Raw genomic sequence first — 20,439 nt, forward strand, 5'->3', positions numbered from 1 at the left:
TTTTGTATTTGCATTGTATGTTCGTTTGTGTCTTAAAGCTAAAAACACTGCGCACGGCTTCAAACAAAGATTTTAATAAGAGACACGTTTTTTCTGTTTTTGCAGTGAAAGTATTTCCTTTAATTAGTTAGTTCATGAAACAATACAAACACGTGGAGTTGAGACTTGGAAAATAAGCCTCGTAAATCAACCCTGAAACAGAGATAAGTTGGTTTGAACAGTAACTGGTCAGATACCAGTTGAGGCAGAAAAATAAAACACAAACAAACAACGCAGCCGCTTGCAGACGTCAGTTTCCAGGTGCGGCTGCTGCTGCTGCTGCTGCTGCTGCTGCTGCTGCTGCTGCTGCTGCTGCCTGTTCCAGCTTCTGACGGAGGGTGACAGTGAAGAAGTGGACTCTGTCCTCCTTCAGTTTCTGTCTCACAGTCTGTGTGACGCCCAGCTCCATGTACTCCTGCTTCTGTCTGGAATACTGAGGCCAGCTAACCAGACCCGGACCGTCCGGAGAGCTGAGGAGGGAACCAACCAGGAACAGACATGAAGGCAAAGTCTTTATCGTCTGTGGATGTTTGCCTCGCGGCCTGCGTCCAACCATTAATTCAAACTTCTATCTTTTGTCTTTTTTCACTTAAAATGCTTATTTTTGCATTTTTCAAGAGAAGAAGAAACAATCTGACTCGTTAAGCTGCTAAATTCATCACAGTTAACTTCGTCTGATCTCTGGTGGTGAGTTTATTAAATCTTTTTAATTAGTCAAGCAGTTAAGTTGCAATTTGCATCCACGTCGGTCCAGATAATATATGAATTTGATTTTAAGGGGTAAATGGTGTTTACAAGAACAGAAGTTGGTCTGCGACACAGCGGCTGTGACTATTCTCATGGGGCAACTGCGACGGTCAATGAAATGTTCACGAAAATGTCTGTTTTTCTACACAAATAAAAGGCTCAAATTGTTATTCTGGAGATGGAGATGATCTACTGGACCAATTTCAAAAGTTTCTGTAAGTACCATTAATTTAGAAAAATACTGGAATTCTACTTTAAAAATTTCAGAAGAACTATGACCTTTGACCTTTGAACACCACAATCCACTCAGTTCATCCTTTAGTTCAATTCTTGAGATATCGTGTTCACAAGAATGAGACGCTGGACTGACGAGAGCTTGAAAACCTCTGGACACTGTGGAAGTGATGAGGGACGAACACAACTATAAAGTTCTGCTAATAAAACCAAAACAGTGAGTCAGATGTTTCCCTGTTGTTAATATAAAAATATTGATGAGTGCAGTTTTTATTTTATGGCTGTTCTCAGTGCTTACTCACCCATTACGGGCAAAGTTGGCCCAGTACGACATCATGGTCCGACACAGTCCTTCATCATCTTTGGTGAAGTTGGCTGAAGATGGGACAGAAGGAGTTTAATCACAAAACCAGAACTAAATCATCTTCCTCCCACTCGTCCCTTCAGTTATTCCCACTGAACCCAGAGGTTTGAGGATTCATCTTCGCATAAATTAATATATTTCACCAACCTCCGATTTTGATATGTCCATTCCAGAAACATGCACCAAACATGAAGACGACATCATCTGCGTGATCTGACTTCACGAAGTGGGGTCTGGTGTGTTGGTAAATCTCCGCTTGGTGCACAAACTCGTACATGTAAACTGGAATCCCAGCATCTGTGGCCCCAAGGAGACAAAACACCAGAGGTCATTAACTTGACCTTCGACCTTCCACCGACATCAAACCAGTTCATCCTGGAGTCAAACGGACACTTGGAACCAGTCAGTGTTTCTCTTGGGGAATAATTTAGTAAAACCGTTCTGGATAGAAATGTGATTTCTCGGCCGTGACGCGGTGCCTGTGCCTTGCTCCACTGACCGACGTGGTAACCGGCCACCTTGATGACGGGCATCATCATGAGCAGGTCTCCCATGACTTCAGTGAACCCGTCTCTGATGTCCTCTGGTGTTTTGGCGTCTTTCAGGTATTCGTCCGCGATGATGCTGTTGGCAGCGGCGGCCTGGAACAGGGAGGAAGGTCGGACCATCAGACCCAACTGGTTTCTATGGGAAGATCATAGACTGTAAAAAAAGATGGACGACATGACGGCTCCTCAAAAATGAAGCCAAAAGCGTTTTGATCGTCCCCTGGTGGCTGGCTGCAGTATAGGTCATAAACACTAGCTCCTCCATGTTAGCAGATGGGACATGAACCAATGTTCGGTTTCTATTAGTCGTTTTAAGATTGAGACGTCATGATTGACAGCTGAGACTGACTCATGATTGGTTGACCATCTGTATTGGTGGGATGTTGACACCTTGGCTCCACCCCCCACATCCCTGCTGCAGAGACCCTGACTCCAAATCATGTAAACAAATGCAAGATGGCTGCGCACGTATCCGAGATATTTTGGCTTCATTTCTGTACAATGGGAGGAAGTGGAGATGCGTCATTCATCTTTATTTACAGTCATAGATAGGAAGATAGGTAGATAGCCACCAGGGGGCGATCTAGATGTTTTGGCTTCACTTTTAGGAGCCGTCATGTCGGTCTATGATTTTAACCTTTCACATTAATATCAAATCAACTTTTTTAAATTTGAGTGTTTGGTTTTTTTTTGAGAGATGAACAAAGTATTTTCGACTGAATACAATTTTTGTAATTGATCAGGGATTGAATAATCGATTCTAGTGTTGATCGATCAACCATCATCATCATCATCATCATCATCATCATCATCATCATCACAACGACAGCTCACCCCTGCAGGATAGAACATGTTCATCACTGCCAGCACAGACTCTCTGTTCATACCGTTCTCCCAGCCAGGGGGCGCAAAGCTCTGTTTAGTCAAAGTGAGACACAAGTAAAGAAAAGAGCACAGCGGTGATGATGTGTCTGAAGGTTTTGGAGTGAGAGCGTCGAGACGACCTGAGGCAGCAACCATCCAAACTCGTGGTTGGTGATTCCCATCATCGCTGGGACCTTCAACACTTCCTTCCTCTTGAGAAGCTCCTCTGCTTCGTCAGGGAGGAAGTCTCCGTCCACCACACCCCCCAGGTAGATCTTCATCTAAACACACAACACTCTGCATGAGAGGATGAAACCAAGCGGCCTCAGCGAGCACTTTATTAGGAACACCTGACTATTCCTCCAATCAGATCAATTAATGCAGATGCAGTTTTCTGAAAGTGCCGATCTACTGGAAACAGGTTGAGTAGTTTGTATTTATTCCTACAGACAAACCCACAACCTCTTCTTTGTGGAGTTATCTGTTTTCAGAGCAATGGAAGGACCTGCCGTGTGTTACTGTGACGTTCCTAATAAAGTGAGCATGTGCCAGCTGAAGGTGTTCACAGGCTGCCATCTTGTGGCAAACATCAGGCTTCACCCTTCAAATTCACACTGAGCCTAAAGAGAGTTTCCTGTTTCCTTGTTCCTCTCGTGATGTGAGAGAATAAACTCCAGAACCTCGTCAACGTTTCTCTGCAGATTTAAACTGAACAACTTTCTCCCATCCAGGAAATGTAAAGCACAATAGAAAACATGTTAGAATTTAAACTATACGCTGGTGTCAAACTTCTGCTTGTTCCTCTCTGCAGGCTCTTTCACCTGCTCGGTTGCCCTGAGCAACTCGTCTTTAGATTTCCCTCTCATGCACTGGACCAGTTCCTGTGTGCTGCTGTGGTCACATCCACTCAGGTCCGCAACGATCTGACGAAATAACAAAGAGATTAACTATTAATGAGTTTTGAGCTTTTAATTAAATATTATTTATTTGATTTGACCATCTGTCATTGTTTTCATTAAAATTTTCATCACTTCTAACATGTTATTATTTCATCTTTATCCTTTTTGCTTCTTTGACATGTTTTCTTTTTGGTTTGATTTGATTCTAATGAGCTCACAGGTCGATAGAGTCTTAATCCTCCGTTTGAACTCTGACAGCAGAACATTCCTGTCATTCCTCACAGTTCACTCTGCTCCCACGTTAGGTTTCTGCTTCTGACGGATTTTTAATGAGCAGATTTACAGAATGTGGGAAACACGGACTGTGACTGGTTCATTTTCCTCAACCTTGATATCAAATCACAGTTTCTACTGGAACTCGACGGTGCTGCTCATGTTTCACACACGTCAGTATCAGTATTTATGTTGAATTTTTTTTTTTTACAAGATGTTAGAATTGTATTTCATTCTCGTAATATTATGACTTTTGTCTGATTTAATTAAAACTGTATTCTTGTAATATTGAGACTTTATTCTCATTTAATTTGGACTTTATTCTTTGAATCTCAGCCACTTTTATCCGACACTCAGCACCGTCTGTCTCTGAGCAGCTCCGCTCCTCTGACTCGTTATTGCAGATAAATTCTTCTTCTCAGTTTCCATGTTACTGTACCTTAGCGAAACCCAGAGCATGGGAGGTGGGGGAGGAGCCGAGTGTTGCGACTCCACTTTGAAAGATCGCCCTCTGAAACAATCCTTTGGCTTGAGGAGACAGAGTCTGTTCATAGGAAAGATACAAATAATTAATACTTGATGAATGGACCAGATGTTAACCTGATGTGTCACATGTTGTTTTTCACTGATTAGTTTCTTTGTTTGAAACTCGATGTATCATCTCGTTTCCCAAACATTCACTATCAACACAGGAATATCGTTACATAGTTACACAACAACAAATAACAAGAGAACAGAGTGAGGACGGAAAAATTATTTTTCTATAAATAAATAAGGAATGAAGGAAATACAAGAAATATTGGAACATTACTGAAAACTGTTTAAGATGATTAAAACAAAACATGTTTAACTAAATGACGTCAGAGAACAGATATTTAAAAGTAACTTTTTCCAATAAGAAAGAGCCGGAAATAGGAAACATTTTTAAACTTCCTTTGATAAAAATAGGTAATTTGGATCCAGAACTTTATCAAACAATAAGGGAAGTTACCAGGAGGGAGGCACTGATGCCTCCTGCAGATTCTCCAGCGACTGTGACCGTCTGAGCATCTCCTCCGAAGGCTTCGATATTCTCCTTCACCCATCTCAGAGCTGCCAGCTGGTCCAGGAAACCCCAGTTCCCCCGAGCGTGTTCATCCCCGGTGCTGAGGAGCAGGAGAACACTGTGACGTCTGTGGAGGTTCTCACTCTGTTTATCTGCAGGACAGGGCCTTACCTCAGGAATCCCAGAATGCCGAGGCGATACTGAACGAAAACCGTCACCATGTTTTCATAAGCTGCTAACGGAGCGCCGTCGTAATGAGACGCCGCTCCGATCACCAGACCTCCTCCGTGGATCCACACCATCACCTGACACCACAACACACACAGCGTTACTACTGTCGGCATCCCCTCCACCAGGCTCCATATAAATATCTGTTTACTGACCTGCAGAGGTCAGAGTCACTTAAAGTGTGATTTCACTGTGGATGTAACTAGAGCATGAATGTCTTAAAGAGACAGGAGCTAAAACCAAGTGTTTGAGACAGAGGCTGAAAAGAGGAGCTGCAGCGATGGACAGTCGGAGGAAGGTCGTGTGTTTTCTGAACATTACAGCATGAAAACATTTTACAGTCATAAACTAATTCAAATGATCAACCTGATTATGAGCAGAATGTGTCTCCTTTAGGTTTCAGTTGGTGTTGGAGCTGGAGACAATGAATGATAAAGTGTTGAGTTAAAAGCACTGACGGGAATGTAAATCACCTAAAGTGTGATCAGTGATAAGCGTTGGATTGTCAGTTGGTGTGTGAGTCCTGAGATGCAGAGGAAATGTAATTCGCAGAGTAAATCCTGGATAGAAATCCCCATTAGTTGGAGCGTCGTCTCTTTAACTCACCGGCAGTTTGTCCCCCCTCTTTGCTTCAGTGGTCGTGTACACGTTCAAATACAGACAGTCCTCGGACAGCTCGGTGGCGCTGTACGTCATCGAGAGAACACGAGACACGTTCACAAATCTTTCTGCGTCCTGGATACACCTGAGACGAGAGAGAAGAAATGTGCATCATCCACGGAAAAGACTCAACATCTTAAATCTGTTAATCCGGGGATCACCCTTGGTTACATGGGGGGGTGATGAGTGCCGTCCCTCTCCCCCTCCCAGGGCTCTGCATCCTGTGGAGGGGCCAGGCGGAGGGGCCCCACGGGGGGCCGGGCGAAAGGGATTCCCAGGTATTGCTTCACCCGTCTCTCGGTGCCTTTCACCGTCACATATTCCCCCCTGACTTGGCCATTATTCAGAGAAACCACAAGGTCATCGCTCCCTGCTGAAGATACAAGTGTGTTAAAGGTCAACGCTGGTGCTTATGCAAGGTTACAGTAAACGTACAGTGGATGTTTCATCACTGCCAAACATTCTCCAACACATTCTGAGCCCTCGTATCGTGTAAATCACATCACGTCTGCAGGGATCTTTGTCAAACGATTTGCTCTACAACACTGTGGATGATACTGCACTGTGTTACCATTCAACAACACAACAAATAACACAACTGAAAATGCAAAAGTCAATTCGGATGCATTGATTTATTGATGAGTCGGTGCTGGTTTGTTTTTACAGTTACTCTGCTTCGTGATGAACACCCTGGAACATGTGAATGTTCTCTGTGAAGAAGAAAAGACTTCTGGAGAATAAATATTTTAAAATGTAATCAAGTCATTAGTAATACTTTCATCCCTAACCCTAACCCTATTAAACAATTTTTATGTTTGTAGAATAAAATAAAACATATTTATTGTCATCCCTTATTGAACATTAAAGAATCAAACTACCTCATAAAATAAATCTGTTTTAAAATCTAAATTAAAAAGCTGAACCATTTGTCCTTTTTCGTTTGTGTGAGTTTCTGAAAGGAAACTCGAGTGAAGAGAAGATGCACTGAACACAATATCTACTTCGATGAAAGACCAGCTAACTTGTTAGCACGCTACACTTTTCAAACGGAGGTGTTTTCTTACCTTGCAGCGTCACCTGGGCCAGAGCAGGAAGCAGGTAAACAACGAGCAGCTCTGTTCTCATCCTGACGGAGCTCAAAGAAACACTGAGTTACTGTGACCGCTCAGAGAAATAGTCCCCATGTAGTACCTCCCCTCCAACACACACACACACACACACACACACACACACACACACACACACACACACACACACACACACACACTTACTTTACTTCTAGATCAATTATGAAACTTTATCCTATCAAGGACATTTTAAGTTTGTATAACATCCCCCCGAGGATTTAAGGATATCAAATTTAAAAACAATTCCAAATAACATAGTTTCATCGTAATTGTTTCAAAAGCAAAAAAACAACAACTACTTTCTTTGTCTCCATGTGACTTTGGACCTGATGAGCGACATCATCCTCCACAAGTCAGTTTACAACACAACAGGAAACATTACAACATGTGCATGAACGTGAATTAACTCGTTTAAATCAATATCTCTTGGTTAATGAGTCATAGGCTGAAAGGTTTGGGAACCTCTGCTCTAAACTCGGATGTGCTTGACCTTGATGAGTCGTCTGATGTCAGATGGTAGTGGTGATGATGATCAAGATGATGATGCCACTTGCTGCTGTCGTCCGTCGACCCACTGCTGCTCAGAGTTCTCCTCAGATCTGACGTTTAGGTTTTTGCGGACGACAGAAACACATTGTAATTTACTGAAGCGTTTTTTGGAGACTACTGCTTCGTGAAATCCTCCATCTTGAATCAACATCTTTCTTCCATCACCTCAAAGTGAAGAACTTCTCTATGAAACCTTGTGTCTCAGACACATCATCATCATCCACTGATCTAACAACACATTTTGTAAAATGTAGATTTCTATTTGGTTGTATGATCGTGTAATCCCGACAGCATGTAATCTATTACTATCTAACCCTACACACACACACACATGTACTTTGAACCTTCGAGTCCCACACACACAAACAACTGTATTACGTCACAACTACAGCTGTGTAAATGGTGCGGCCCCCACTGGTTTGACTTCCAATGCAGCAGGACTCTGGACAGAAAATTACACAATCCTGCAGTTTGACCAACACAGCTACACACTGCAAACCTTCTGAAACACCCTGTTTACTTTCTGTTAAATACTATACACATGATTCTAGAGAATAAACAGTTCTGATGAATTTAATTTGTTGTGAACCGACTGTGGGAAAGGAGCAGCTCACACTTCTGATTTAAATGAGCAAAAATACCACGAGTGAAGATATTGTTTTAACTGCAGATCTAGTGAATTTCAATTCATATTCATATTTGTATAGCTTCAAATCATAACATACATTATCTCAAGGCTCTTTACATAGAAGGTGGAGACCATCAAATTAAAGAGAAACTCCACAGTTCCCACAATGAGCAGCTCTGAATAAAGTCTCTGTTTCTCTTTATCAGGTCAGTTTGGTTCATTTCAGACGTGTTTGTTTCTGCTTTGTTTCCAAGTTCAATCTATGTTTTACTCCACGTCCAAGTAACTGAACCAATAAACACATCCAATCCACTATATCCTGTGACAGCAGCAGACAAGTTGCACATTAAGATGCCATCACTGCAGCTCCAGTGTGGAAGTCATCAATAATCTTAATGCAATGACCCAGATCCTCGACTGTCACTTCTCTCGTCCTCTGCAGAAGTGGCTTTGATGCTGTTTGCCTTTGAGAAACAACATGTTTCATCAGGCAGAACAAACACAGAGAGCTCTGTCAACCTGAGGTGGGAACAGCGAGGCCATGTTGTTGTTGCATATTCAACCTCGTCCTGCGATGAGGTGGATTCACTCTGTAGTAGTGGTCGTTTAACAGGAGGCTTATCTGCAGCATGTGGCAGAGCAGCGGGGGGGCAGCTATAGGAACGTGTTATTTTACAGATGTCTCAGAGCAGCCAGCAGGTGAAACACATGTTCTGTTCAGTTCCACCAGAACGAGGCCCTGACTCCTGACTGCTTCACACAGGGAAGCTCCAATTCATGTCATGAGTTAAAGTTCCTCAGCCTCCCGCTGAGACGAGTCAAGTTATGGAACAAAACGTCTACATTTCAAATCTTTTGACACCATATGTGCCCGGTGGTCCTCGGCACAGGCCCCGACTCACCACTCCACAGTCTGGGCCTTTTCCTTCAGGGCTCTGGAACAATCTCCCTGAGGAGAAACCAACTCTTTATCCTCTTTTAAATCTCTCTTAAAGACACATTTTCATACACGTGCGTTATCCACCTCTGATCTAACCGTCTATTTAAATGTCTTTAACTTTTTCTTATCTACAACATTTTTTATTTCTGTATCTGAGCTCTTTAGCTGTGGGATCTTCAAATGGCTTTTAACCGTTTCCTATTGGTTGCCTTCAACTTACCTACTTGTAAACCTTGTACCTGTGTTTTGAAAGGTGATATTTTAAGTTTATTATTAGTAGTTTTAGATGTGATTGACAAATAAGAGACTAATGATACAGATGCTTCCATATACAAGTAGCCGACCTGAAAGTACATGAAGGCAACAGGTTTCCACGGTTATTCACTGAACCTCATCAACAACAAATTAATTGTGTGTGAGTAATTATATGATTCACTAAACAGCAGAGTCAAAGAGTAAAGCCTGCAGCAGTGATTCAACAGAACCAAGAGCAGCAGCAGTTCTCATATGTGGAGAATAAAAACCGAACGCTGCTCCTCCAGGTGTAGTTTTGACTCTGGGGACAGAAAACTGACTCGTCTCAGACGGTTCAGAGCAGCAGGTCAGAAATGTGTTTTAACTCTAAACATTCACCATCATATCTCCAAGCATCTGAATCCTGATGTGCTGAAGCTGCAGCACTGTTCATATCTGCAAAGTATAAAAAGCATGAGGAGTTTTTCAGTCTCTCTGGGAGGTGGGTTGGTCTGACAGATGACCACTAGATGGCATCAGTGAAATGCTCCTTTCTCTCTGTTCATGTTGAGAGTGGCAGTGATGCAGGGGTTGCTGGTTCAAATCCCTGGTGAAGCAATGACAGGCAGTTACCCGAAGTACAGTTCACTGTCTTTTGTCTCTGTCGATGGAAATGTGAGATTTTCAGTTGTGTTCTTTAATTTCTGTCAAAATACAAACCTGAAACCAACTCAAAACAGTCCTAACTTAATTTTGTTTTCCGAAATTAAAGGCAAATTTACATGTGTGTCTTTAAACCCTCAATAAAAAAATCATTCTATTGCTGCTATTGTTCTTTGTAATGCAATAACTTCTATTTGAGTCATCCATGCAGGAAACCAAGCAGCCTGTCCTCGGCCCGAACGGAAATCCCTGCTAATCTCATGTCTGTATCACAGTGAAACATGATTCTAAGCACAATACAGTAAAATTTACCAGCAACACCATGTATCACACTTTATAGAAATAATAATGTGTCAATAATATATGACTTCAAGTTAAATGAGGTGACAATTACCTGGTAAAAATAATCATGTGGATAAGACTCAGATTTTTCAGGGTTTAATGAATGATTATTTCTAATGGAGAGTAAAAAAACTATAATTTCCATCTTCAGTTAGAAGTTGGAAGGGTTTATGACAGCATATTGTTTTTCACAGAATAACACAAATATATAGTTTACATACACAGACAGACATAGAAATCCAACATATCGTAGGTTTCATCAGGTAAAACTCATTCCTCTTCTTCATCGTGGTAAATGGTCCCCATTCCTGTTCACATGTATCCTGTTTCCTCTTCACGGTATGGTACGGTGTGTCAATTACCAAACGATTGAAATGGTACACGCATACCTATTATTATACAACAACAACAACAACAATAATAACAACAAGAAGAATATAAAGACAAAGTACAAAGTGTTACACAACAGAAAACAAATGGTTGTAAAACAGAAGGAAGGACAATCATAATAATCATTATAACAATAGAGGTAAGAATAATAGAGTTAATCATAATTAATAATAAACATGTTTTAATGTATTGTATTATATATATTTTTACGTTTGAATTGGATTATTTAATTTAATAATTTTTTTGAATAAAAAGCTTTCTCTTCAAGTTATGAGCATGGTGCCATTTTTTTTACTTCTCCCCAAAGAAATGTTGACATGTTTTAAGGTATTTTAATTTAGATGTGTGCATTTAGTTTGATTATTTTATCTCATTTTATTTCAATTCATAATTTTAAAAATAAAACAGCTTCCTCTAAAGCGTAGGAATGTGAATCAATTTTTAACTTTCTCCCAAAATGCATATGGTCGTTTGAATATTGTAATATTAATCCGTGTCTTTGTTTTAATCTTATTTGTCTTATTCTGGTTTGATTAACTTTGTTTAATCAGTTTTATTCGACTTTATTTTATTCTATTCGCTCAACGAGCTGCGCGTGTGAACCAATGGCAGGCGGGTGCGGTGGGTGACGTCAGACGCAGGGGGCGGGTCCCCGCGGCACGTACAGCGGAGCGAGCCGCTCCGCTCCATTGACGCGGCTCCGCGGGTCAGACACGGTGCAGGCGGGAGAGAGGGCGAGCGAGCCGGGCACAGGAAACTTCACACAGACCCCCCCAGCTCCAGCAGCGGCACCAGCTCCACTCCGCTGGACCTCCACGACAACTTTACCCCCGCTTTATCTCCGTCAGCGTCCCCGGAGAAGAGCCGCGGTGCTCGCTCTCGGAGCCGGCGGTAGGTGCGGCGGCGCGGGGCGAAGGTAGGGAGGGAGGGTGGGGGCGAGCCCGGTGAGGGAGGAACCGTTGAGCCGGAGAACCGGAGAGAAAGGTGACGGTTCGTCCGAGGAGGGAGACGGAGACCCGCGGACCGGCAGCGACGAGGTCTCGGTTCACGGACTCAGCCACAGGTAGCTCCCCCGCGAGCAGCAGCAGCGGCACCGCGGCGGAAGAAGCGAAGTGCCGGCGGGTCATGCGGATTCCTCCGGTTCGCTGCTCGGAGCGGTGAGTCGCAGCTGTACAAGCCGAGAAGAAGACGAGAAAGAGGCAGAAACCCAGAAGAGCCACCCCGGACCCGTGTCTTCCAGCTCCGGCGGTCCGTCCCAGCGGGCTCCTGACCAGGGGGAAGACAGCCACCATGTCCCGGAGGAAGCAGAGCAAACCCCGGCAGATCAAGCGTAAGGAACAAGTTCATTACCTGCTTGTTGTGGGTCGCAGACGCGTGTGTGTGCTTCTACCACGTGTGTGTGTGTGTGTGTGTGTGTTTATATGCAGTGTGTGTCCGTGTGTGTCCAGCGGAGCTTTTCTGACCCGTGAGTCCGACACAAAGTTGAGACTCTCGGCTGTAACCGGCCTGTGAACCCGGGGCGAGCACCTGACCCGGACCCGGTGGGTTCATGGCACAATGTGCGTCCACCGGGAACCCAACCGGGACTCGAACACAACACGAGAATTAAACACGTCAAACTGAGGTTTCTCTTAGAATAAAACCTCTTTAGAATAAAACCTCTTTAGAATAAAACCTCTTCAGAATAAAGCCCGTCTCTCCTCTTCTACGTGACGCCCGGAGCCGCGGTTCCCACTGTAACTTCGCCCCGGAGCCCTTCCTCCTCCGGCCCCTCGTCCCTCGTGCGGTTTGCCCGTGACCCGGTTCGTGTAAAGTTAGAATTCATTGTCCTGCAGCGGGATCTCTGTCCAGTTGGCAGCTGCATCTGAAGCCGCCGCCGCCGCTTCCTGTTTAATTCTGTTGTGGAAACGTCAGTGTTCTCTGAAAAAGCCGATGTGAGCCGAGATAACGCAGCGATCCGATGTGAAGCCGAGATACAGATTAAAATTGGATCTTTTTTTTTTTTATTTGTTTTCTGTCTGAGCCGCGCAGCGCCGGGGCCCCGCTCCACCCCCACCCCCCCCCCCCTGGCTTTTCACTTCTCTTTCCCAGAGATGGGGCGTCAGATACGGCGCCCGGCTGATCCTGGCCGCTGATAGCCGCTCACAATTGGATCTTTTCTGTTTTTTCATCCGTCCCTTTAACTCAATAATGCATCTTAAGGCCGCTTGAAACGTCCCTTGTCTTGGTCTGGTCTCCTGACGAGAGCTTCCTGTTTATAGAGACGTGTGAAGGTTTATCGCTGCAGAGCTGAGGCTCGGAGTTTGTACAGAAAACACATTAATCATGTATGTTGTGCTCGAACCCCGTCGCTGTGCATTTACTGTCAGTTCACCGCAGTTCAGAGAGAAAAGTGTGGATGTGTACGTTTGGAAATTGAAACCATGACATCACAGTTTGTTTTAGTAAGTTTTTATCATGTTGAACTAATAATAATAATATTAATAATAATAATCTTGTCGTCGTGTTCCCTGAAACCTGCTGTTTCAAAAAGCAAAATCTGGACATTTAGCGTCACATTACTTTAATACAGTTTAATGTGATTTGTTGAGTTGACACTTATGATCAATTAACCTGATTGACAGGATACTGGGTGTCTTTAAATCTGAAGGTAAAATTAGAGAGAATAATTAATCTACAAAGTATTTACACAGATGTGTGATTTTTTTTAATTTAATTAAATGTTCTAAAGAAATGCCCACATTTGTCTCTAATGGTCACAACAAGTCCAGAGGAAGTAATGAGTGTTTACATCGAGCTACTAAAGCAGTTTTCAAACTTGAACTCCGGAAAAAGTCTGGAAAATTTGGTTTCCGACGTTTTCTGTAGTTGAGGTTTTTCCCTGTGAAGCAGCAGCAGCAGGAGATTGTTCCGGGTCAGACTCGTTCACAACAACAGGAACATGTGGGGAACATCCAGCAGCAGGAGGCAGGACATGACGTTCCAATGCTGCAGTGTTTTTGTTTACAGCACATCCACACCGGCAGTAAGCTCTTGTTTCCAGTGGACGTCTTCGTCTTCTACGTGTACGGCTCCTCTTCTTCATCCTGAGATATGTGTGCTCTTCCAGTTTCACGTCCGTCACGTGTTAGAAACCTCGTCAACGCGTCCACTCGGTTTTAGTTTCAAAGTCCCGGGTTGTGTTTCAGTCTGGACACAGAAATCACTCGACTCCCAGCAGTGAATTCAACTTTTCTGACTCATCTCACAATCTCTACAGCAAATGTTAACATTATCTTCAAATATAATTGAAAGTTTGGTCGAGATTCTTTTCCTGAAATCGTTCAGCCTCGGTAGAAACTTTTGCAATAGTGGCAGTTTGCAGATGATGAGGTGACGTTCCTTCAGAACCAGAGGATCCAGTTACCTCACTGCTTCCTCGTGTTGTCCCTGGATCCACTGACCGTGTGTGTGGCGATCAGGCGAATCTGCTGAGGATTTCTCTGGATGACGTTTTTCTGGAGCGCCACGCGGAGCCTATACCGTTTGTCACTTCCTGTTTGTCCATATCTGTTTCCATAGAGAGGCCTATCAGCTGTGAACTCCCAGCAGACACCTACACTAAAGCCAGCAGCGAGGCCTGGAGATGTATTCCAGACCCCGAGGCTGATAAACCCAGGCTAGACTTGGCGTGTATGCAAGAGAGAGAGTGAGTGAGTGTGTGTGTGTGTGTGTGTGTGTGTACATGTGTGGGTCTCTGGGGTGTCATGGCCGTCTTTATCAGCGCTCCTGGTCCACCATGCTTCCCCGTGCACCGGGTCCCGGCTGCTGTCGAGGCCAGCGAGGCTCTCAGCCCCGTGACTCTCTTGTGATTTGGCAGACATTTTGATAGGAGGGAGTGAGAGTGATAAGGACTTTGTTTGGCTGGGGTGTGTGTGTGTGTGTGTTTGTGGGGGGGTTCAGCAGAGGTAGGGGGGTGGTGGTGCCACCACCACCACCACCACTACCATTACTACTCATGCATTGTGTCCACCATGTTGTTTTCAGTGTGCTCATACTGATATGACAGATGCCAGCCGGGTCACAGGGTTTTATTATCGCAGTAATACAGCCCAGACTTCCTGTTTGATAATGATTCATACGACTCATTAATGCTGTTTGATATTGTTCAACTGATGGTTGTTGTCACTGGTTTCTCTTCTGCTTCACTCTTGCAGCTGGGATCCAGTTTGTTTTGGTGTGAACCTGCTGTTAATGCAAAGTCAGCTGCACCTTCACAGTCGAAGCTGTAAAACAGTAACTGTGAAGTCGGTGTTAAGTTTTGAATAATGCTCTGAAGATGAGAATGAGCCCGGCTACGTCCTCCCTCTCCTCCAGCCCCTAAAACTGAGACTTTTGTAAACAATGACGCAGACGCCCACGTTCTCTTCCTGATTGGTTCTCATCAGTCACCTGACTCCACTGCCAGCGGTAAAGAGTTGCTAACACTTCATCTCAATAACAGTTCCCCCTTGTCGTTAAAAAGAAAATATATCCCTGCTGTTACTTTTCACCATCGCTGATCCTCGTTAGTAGAACTTTCTGTAACTAAGCAACCAACTGTGGAGAAGACAATCTACTTCCTGTTTACATCGCAGGACCAGCGTTAATAAATGTGTTGTCAGGTGTGAGTGTGGACGAGGGCCGTCACCTTTTCCAAAAATCAAGTTTGAGAGAATTTGACATGACACATGACGCGTTGGAAAGTATTTGAACGTCCTTGGTACGTTGTTTACATTTGGTTGGATTAGTTTCTGTGTCACATTGCAAACTTTTCATCACATGATCACGTCCTGTCCTCATCATACGTACGCTGGACACTGATTGGTTTATAGGTTGGTCTCTCTCGTCCACTCAGAAAACACCTTGTTACTTTTGGTATGTTTATGCATTTATTCTTCAACTCCTTTTGATTTCATCGTCAGAGCAATTTAAAGTTTTCATGTTCTCTTGTTAAAGGGTGAAGAGTCTGTTTTAATGACCTGGTCTAAATCCTGTTCTTATTATTAAGTGAGTCGGTGGATAAATGGATGAAACAACAGTTTTTACAGTTAAAGTTAATTATAAGTCAGTTCTCATTTATGTAAAAGTTTCTTCTGTGGAACTGGTGGTAGCCTGTGAGGACGAGGATGTGACGGGTCTTCAGTCAAACCTTTAACCTCCAGTGGGTCATCAATATAAACTCACGATGAGGTAATGAAGATCTGAATCTTTTAGATTTTATTATTCAATCAGAAGATTCCTGAATTCAGTATTAATTCAGTACTGAATATTGTTAAAGTTCTTGTACCGTAGGAAGTTTTGTTTTGGCACCAGTTCAAACTCAAACAAATTTCAAACTGGTATTTCTTCTGCTCCTCCCAACAATGGAGGTAGTTTCAGTGTGAAGCTTTCACTCCTGATTCTCTGCCCTGAAATAACCTGTTTAAAAAAGAAAAAACACACAGGAAAAGCAACAGTTAACAGCAACAACCCCCCCCCCCCACAACAACAGAGGTGTACATTAAGACAACACTGCCTGGATCTTCTTGGATTCCCCCCCCCCCCCCCCCTTCCCCACAACGACAATGGATTAAGTCCAGGGTTTTCTGGAGGCCCAGAGCAGAGGAGGAGAAGGGGGTGTTTGTGTAGCAGATAGATATTTGTCTGTGTCTCTTTGTGCGTCATCCTCCCCAACGGTTGGTGATCTTTCAGCCTGATAAGGCTTCTCTCCTCGATGGGGAGATAGCAGGCAGGCAGGCAGCCCACTGAGGCTGGATCCCTGGGCTTATATTTTGGCGGTTGAGATGGGAGACGTGATAAAACTTGGCGGCGATCGCTCCCGCTGATATGGCAGAAAGCAAAAGAGAGAGGGAGAGGGGGAGGCTGGGCAGATGGAAGGAGAGATGGAGGATGGAGGGCACATTGTAATTACATCTGGCATGTGCATGCCATTTTCCCAGCAGTTGTCATGTTGTTGTTGGTGGTTTTGTTTGCGATTGGCTGGGGGTGGATCTCCAGATAATTAAAAGAAGAGAAGGAGCGGAGGGAGAGCAGGAGAGACAGAAATGTGCTGTGATAAGAGGGAGGAGAAGAGGAGGAGTGGAGGTAGATAGTGGGAAGAAAGAGATAGAGAGGAAAAAGTGTGTGGAATACATAACTGGTGGATGAATGTGGCGTGGTGTGTTTTTAATGGCAGCCCAGCCAGCTGCTCCCCCACCCTCCTGTGAAGATGTTGGAGGCCGATAAGGAGGCCTGCTGATCGGAGATAGATAACACCCGCAGATCCTCGCTGCTGATTGGGCGTCTGTGTGTGAACGCTCGGTGCCTGTGACATCAGTGCTGGAGCTCAGAGGTCAGCATGAATAATACGCTGCCTCCCACAGCTTAGAGCAGGACGTCTGCAGAGGCCAGACAAGGAAATCACCACACTCACCTCCTCCTCTCCACATTTCCTCCTCCTCCTCTCCACATTTCCTCCTCCTCTTCTCCTCTTCTTCTACACCTTCTCTTCATTTTCCTTTTTTACAAAACAATGGGTTCACCTCTTGGAGGCTTACAGAGGAGGTAGATTATTTAATATTTAGTTAAAAGTTGTGTTTAGTTTACCGTGTGTGTTTCTCTCTGGCCAGGCTGAGGTCACGTGATCGGTCTATGGACACACAGTCGAGAGATTAATTCATTCTTTGTGAGCCAAAGTGAAATAAAACACACAAGCACGTCTAAATTCCACCGACATACACACAAACGCACACCCAGAAGACTCACACAGTGCCTTGGTGGCTGCTTTCCCGTGTGTGTGTGTGTGTGTGTGTGTGTGTGTGTGTGTGTGTGTGTGTGTGTGTGTGTGTGTGTGTGTGTGTGTGTGTGTGTGTGTGTGTGTGTGTGTGTGTGTGTGTGTGTGTGTGTGTGTTCTCTCCTTCTTTGTTCTGCTTTTAGCTTGATGTGAACTTTCGATAAGCCGCGGGGCCTGATCTCCGGTGCAGATAGAGATCGCCAAGTGTGATTAGAGTTGTTATCAGGCAGGAGCAGGCCGGAGCTGAGGCTCCACTGCAATAACAACAGGCCCAGGCAGGAGCAGCCGGGGTTCGGACCCTGGTAAATCAGTTACAGCCCTAATGGGATTAATGTTGTTGTATAATTAGATGATAGGTGTGAATGCATTTCTTTTCTCCCTCAATCTTTTCTCTCCCCCCCCCCCCCCCCCCCACCGCATCTCTCCCCTCTCTCCTCCCTAACAAGCATTGTCATTGATTAATTTAATTAAAATTAATACCACGTATTACTCATCCCAGATTCTGTGTACGATAGCGCAGACATGTTGGGAAATTTTGGTGTTCGTCGATGATTATCTCCAGGGTGGTTTTTTTTTTTAAAGTGATTTTTTTTTTTTTATTTAAACATTCTTCTCTGGTTGAGGCGTGAAACATGAAGAGCGTACATTAAGTGGGAGGGGAAGACGGGGAGGAAAGTAGCAGCATCAGCAGGATGACTCGCTCTGCGTTGATCCCTCTGACAGATATTAAACGAGCTAGATGGTGACAGATTGGGCGTCGGACGATTCTCATGCTCGCGATCAGATAGCTTCATGTGTGAGCCGCATATGACGGCAATCAGTCACACCCACGCACGCACGCAGCGAGCAAACGTTGCATGTGAACGGGGTCACGATCAATAATGTGTAGGTCATGTGGCCGCCACACTATTGAACTTGACTTGTTAAAAATGAGCCTGCGAAAGCGGCAGTTTTCAGCTCAGTCAATCAAGAGAAACGTCGAGGCTCTGCTCCTGTTGACGGGTTTGTGTTAATGTGTGTTTGCACTGTGGCTGATGGAGTGTGTGTGTGTGTGTGTGTGTGTGAGTGTGTGTGTGTGCGTGTGTGTGTGTGTGTGTGTGGTTCGACCCACCAAAGGGGGAAGCTGGCAGGGTTACAGAGGAAACACCATTTGTGTTCAGTGTGTGGATGAGTTATTACTCTTTCCTGCTATTTACCCAGGGGACAGCCCTGTGGTGAATTATGGTTTCTCAACGCGCCGCCGTTGTAAACGCTTTCACCCTTGACCTTGGCGCTGACGCCTCCTCAGAGGGAGGAGAGAAAACGCCACTTCGACCACTGGTAGCGTAATCTACGTCCAAACTGTTTGCTCGAGTGGTAATTACCACTGGGCTGGCTCCTCCCGGGGAGCTTGGCGAGGGCTTAACTCGCGGCCGTCACGCTCTCTATTAAAGCCGGCGGATGTTTAACCTGAGTAACCAAAGTGTCCGTGTCTTCTCCCCTCGGGTCGCTGTCCAGTTGATGCGTGAAAACACACACAAGCGATCGTCAGTGTTTCGGTGACGTCTAAGTGGACTGAGAATAAACCTCACTCAGTCAAAACAGAACAAATGGACGTAGGTTATTTGGAGTGTGGGACCCTGTGGCTCTGATCTGTGGTCAGAACGACTCTGGACAAACGAAGGACAGCGTGTGCGCGTGTGTGTGTGAGAAAGAGGCAGCCAGTGTTATGACAAGGCCCCCCCAGCGGCAGAGATAAGACAGACCATTTGCTCCTACTGTGCTGAGCGCTCTGTTCCAGGGTGTAAAGGCAACCTGGGCAAACAACACCACCTGACCTGCTTTTACAGCCACACACACACACACAGCCACACACACACACACACACACACACACACACACACACACACACACACACACACACACACACACAGAATTCACAACCGCCGACAATTAAATGCAACCGAATTCACCGAATCACTGATATTAAAACCGAACAAAGAGTCAAAGGTCGTGGCAGCCTGACGAGACGAGAGGTGTGTGTGTGTCGCTGCCTCTAAAGAAAATAAGACACACACTCATACACACAAAGACACACATTCAGTCACAGCGACCTTTGAACCCGTGAGCACCTGCTCCTGTTCACTTGGCCTCAGCCTCATGTCACTGCTGCTGGAGAACCTTGTATTTAAGTAGTTTTTGCCAGTTAACCGCTGATGTGCATTTAAAATTCTTCAGAATAAAATACAGGCATTTAGGGCTTTGTCGTTTATCTTCTGAAATAATTTATAACATTTAAAATAAAAGTGACAACCTCAAATCTCTTGTTTTGTTCCACGAGCTGTGAACATATTTCGCCCTCATTTTTTGTGTGTTCATGTCTGAGTTGAAGGTTCGTTACCTACTTCCTTGTTGTTTGTCTTTTAGACGGCAGGTTTATGCAAAAACTACGGGACAGATTTCCATAAAACGTTGTACGGGACAGGAAAGATTCATAAAATGTTGTGTGTATCCAGATCAAGGGACGGATTCAGGAATTATTTTTCCTCTTTGCTTAATATTGCATGAGAGGGTGTTTTTAATGACGTTTTTGTTGATTTCTCAGAGAATAATAAAGTGTGTGAAATGTGATGCAGCTCGATTAAACTTAAGGGGCTGTTGGGCCGTGGCAGAGGAACGAGCCATTCTAGTTTTACAAGAAGTCAGTTTTTAGTTTTACTTCTCACTTTATAAAACGTCAGTTAACATTTTCTGAATCTCTAGTTTCAAGTCTTCTTCAGTACAGCTGATGTTCATTTAGCAGCTGGTACCGTCCAATGGGTGCAGGTGGCAGGTGCAGGTGGGCGTGTCCTCACGCTCTGTCAGGCTCCCCCCCCCCGCTCCACTAAATATG

At 44.5% G+C, this 20,439-nt stretch overlaps 2 protein-coding genes across 3 annotated transcripts in view; one reads left to right on the plus strand and one right to left on the minus strand.

The window, feature by feature from the left end:
- Positions 1-87: 87 nt before the first annotated feature.
- On the minus strand, positions 88-7,137 carry ces3 (carboxylesterase 3). Of its 2 annotated transcripts, none has more exons than XM_034589283.1 (14): positions 6,966-7,137; positions 6,073-6,274; positions 5,848-5,986; positions 5,185-5,318; positions 4,960-5,113; positions 4,408-4,512; positions 3,618-3,719; positions 2,937-3,077; positions 2,767-2,847; positions 1,884-2,025; positions 1,532-1,681; positions 1,323-1,395; positions 344-509; positions 88-304 (listed from the first exon to the last, which is right to left on the minus strand). In XM_034589283.1, exons 1-14 carry the CDS (start codon positions 7,024-7,026, stop codon positions 290-292), a joined length of 1,665 nt encoding a protein of 554 aa, XP_034445174.1. In that variant the 5' UTR covers positions 7,027-7,137; the 3' UTR covers positions 88-289. The 2 variants fall into 2 exon arrangements, with proteins under 2 accessions (XP_034445174.1, XP_034445175.1); XM_034589284.1 differs by having other exon boundaries at positions 6,073-6,271; positions 6,966-7,114.
- Positions 7,138-11,419: 4,282 nt separating this feature from the next.
- zfpm1 (zinc finger protein, FOG family member 1) overlaps positions 11,420-20,439 on the plus strand; it is an 85,166-nt gene continuing 76,146 nt past the window's right edge. The window contains 1 exon segment of the mRNA XM_034588044.1: positions 11,420-12,104. Within this exon segment, the coding sequence (XP_034443935.1) occupies positions 12,065-12,104 (40 nt within the window). The 5' untranslated portion in view covers positions 11,420-12,064.

The sequence above is a fragment of the Hippoglossus hippoglossus genome, chromosome 6, assembly GCF_009819705.1.
Source record: "Hippoglossus hippoglossus isolate fHipHip1 chromosome 6, fHipHip1.pri, whole genome shotgun sequence".
In the NCBI taxonomy this organism is placed as follows: Eukaryota; Metazoa; Chordata; class Actinopteri; order Pleuronectiformes; family Pleuronectidae; genus Hippoglossus; species Hippoglossus hippoglossus.

Excerpts from the sequence above, each read along its gene's own strand:
- ces3 (XM_034589283.1), bottom strand. The coding sequence starts at position 7,026 with ATGAGAACAGAGCTGCTCGTTGTTTACCTGCTTCCTGCTCTGGCCCAG. Across the intron at positions 5,987-6,072 it reads GGCACTCATCACCCCCCCAT|GTGTATCCAGGACGCAGAAA; the intron begins GTAACCAAGGGT and ends CTCTCGTCTCAG. Across the intron at positions 1,396-1,531 it reads TGGACATATCAAAATCGGAG|CCAACTTCACCAAAGATGAT; the intron begins GTTGGTGAAATA and ends TCCCATCTTCAG.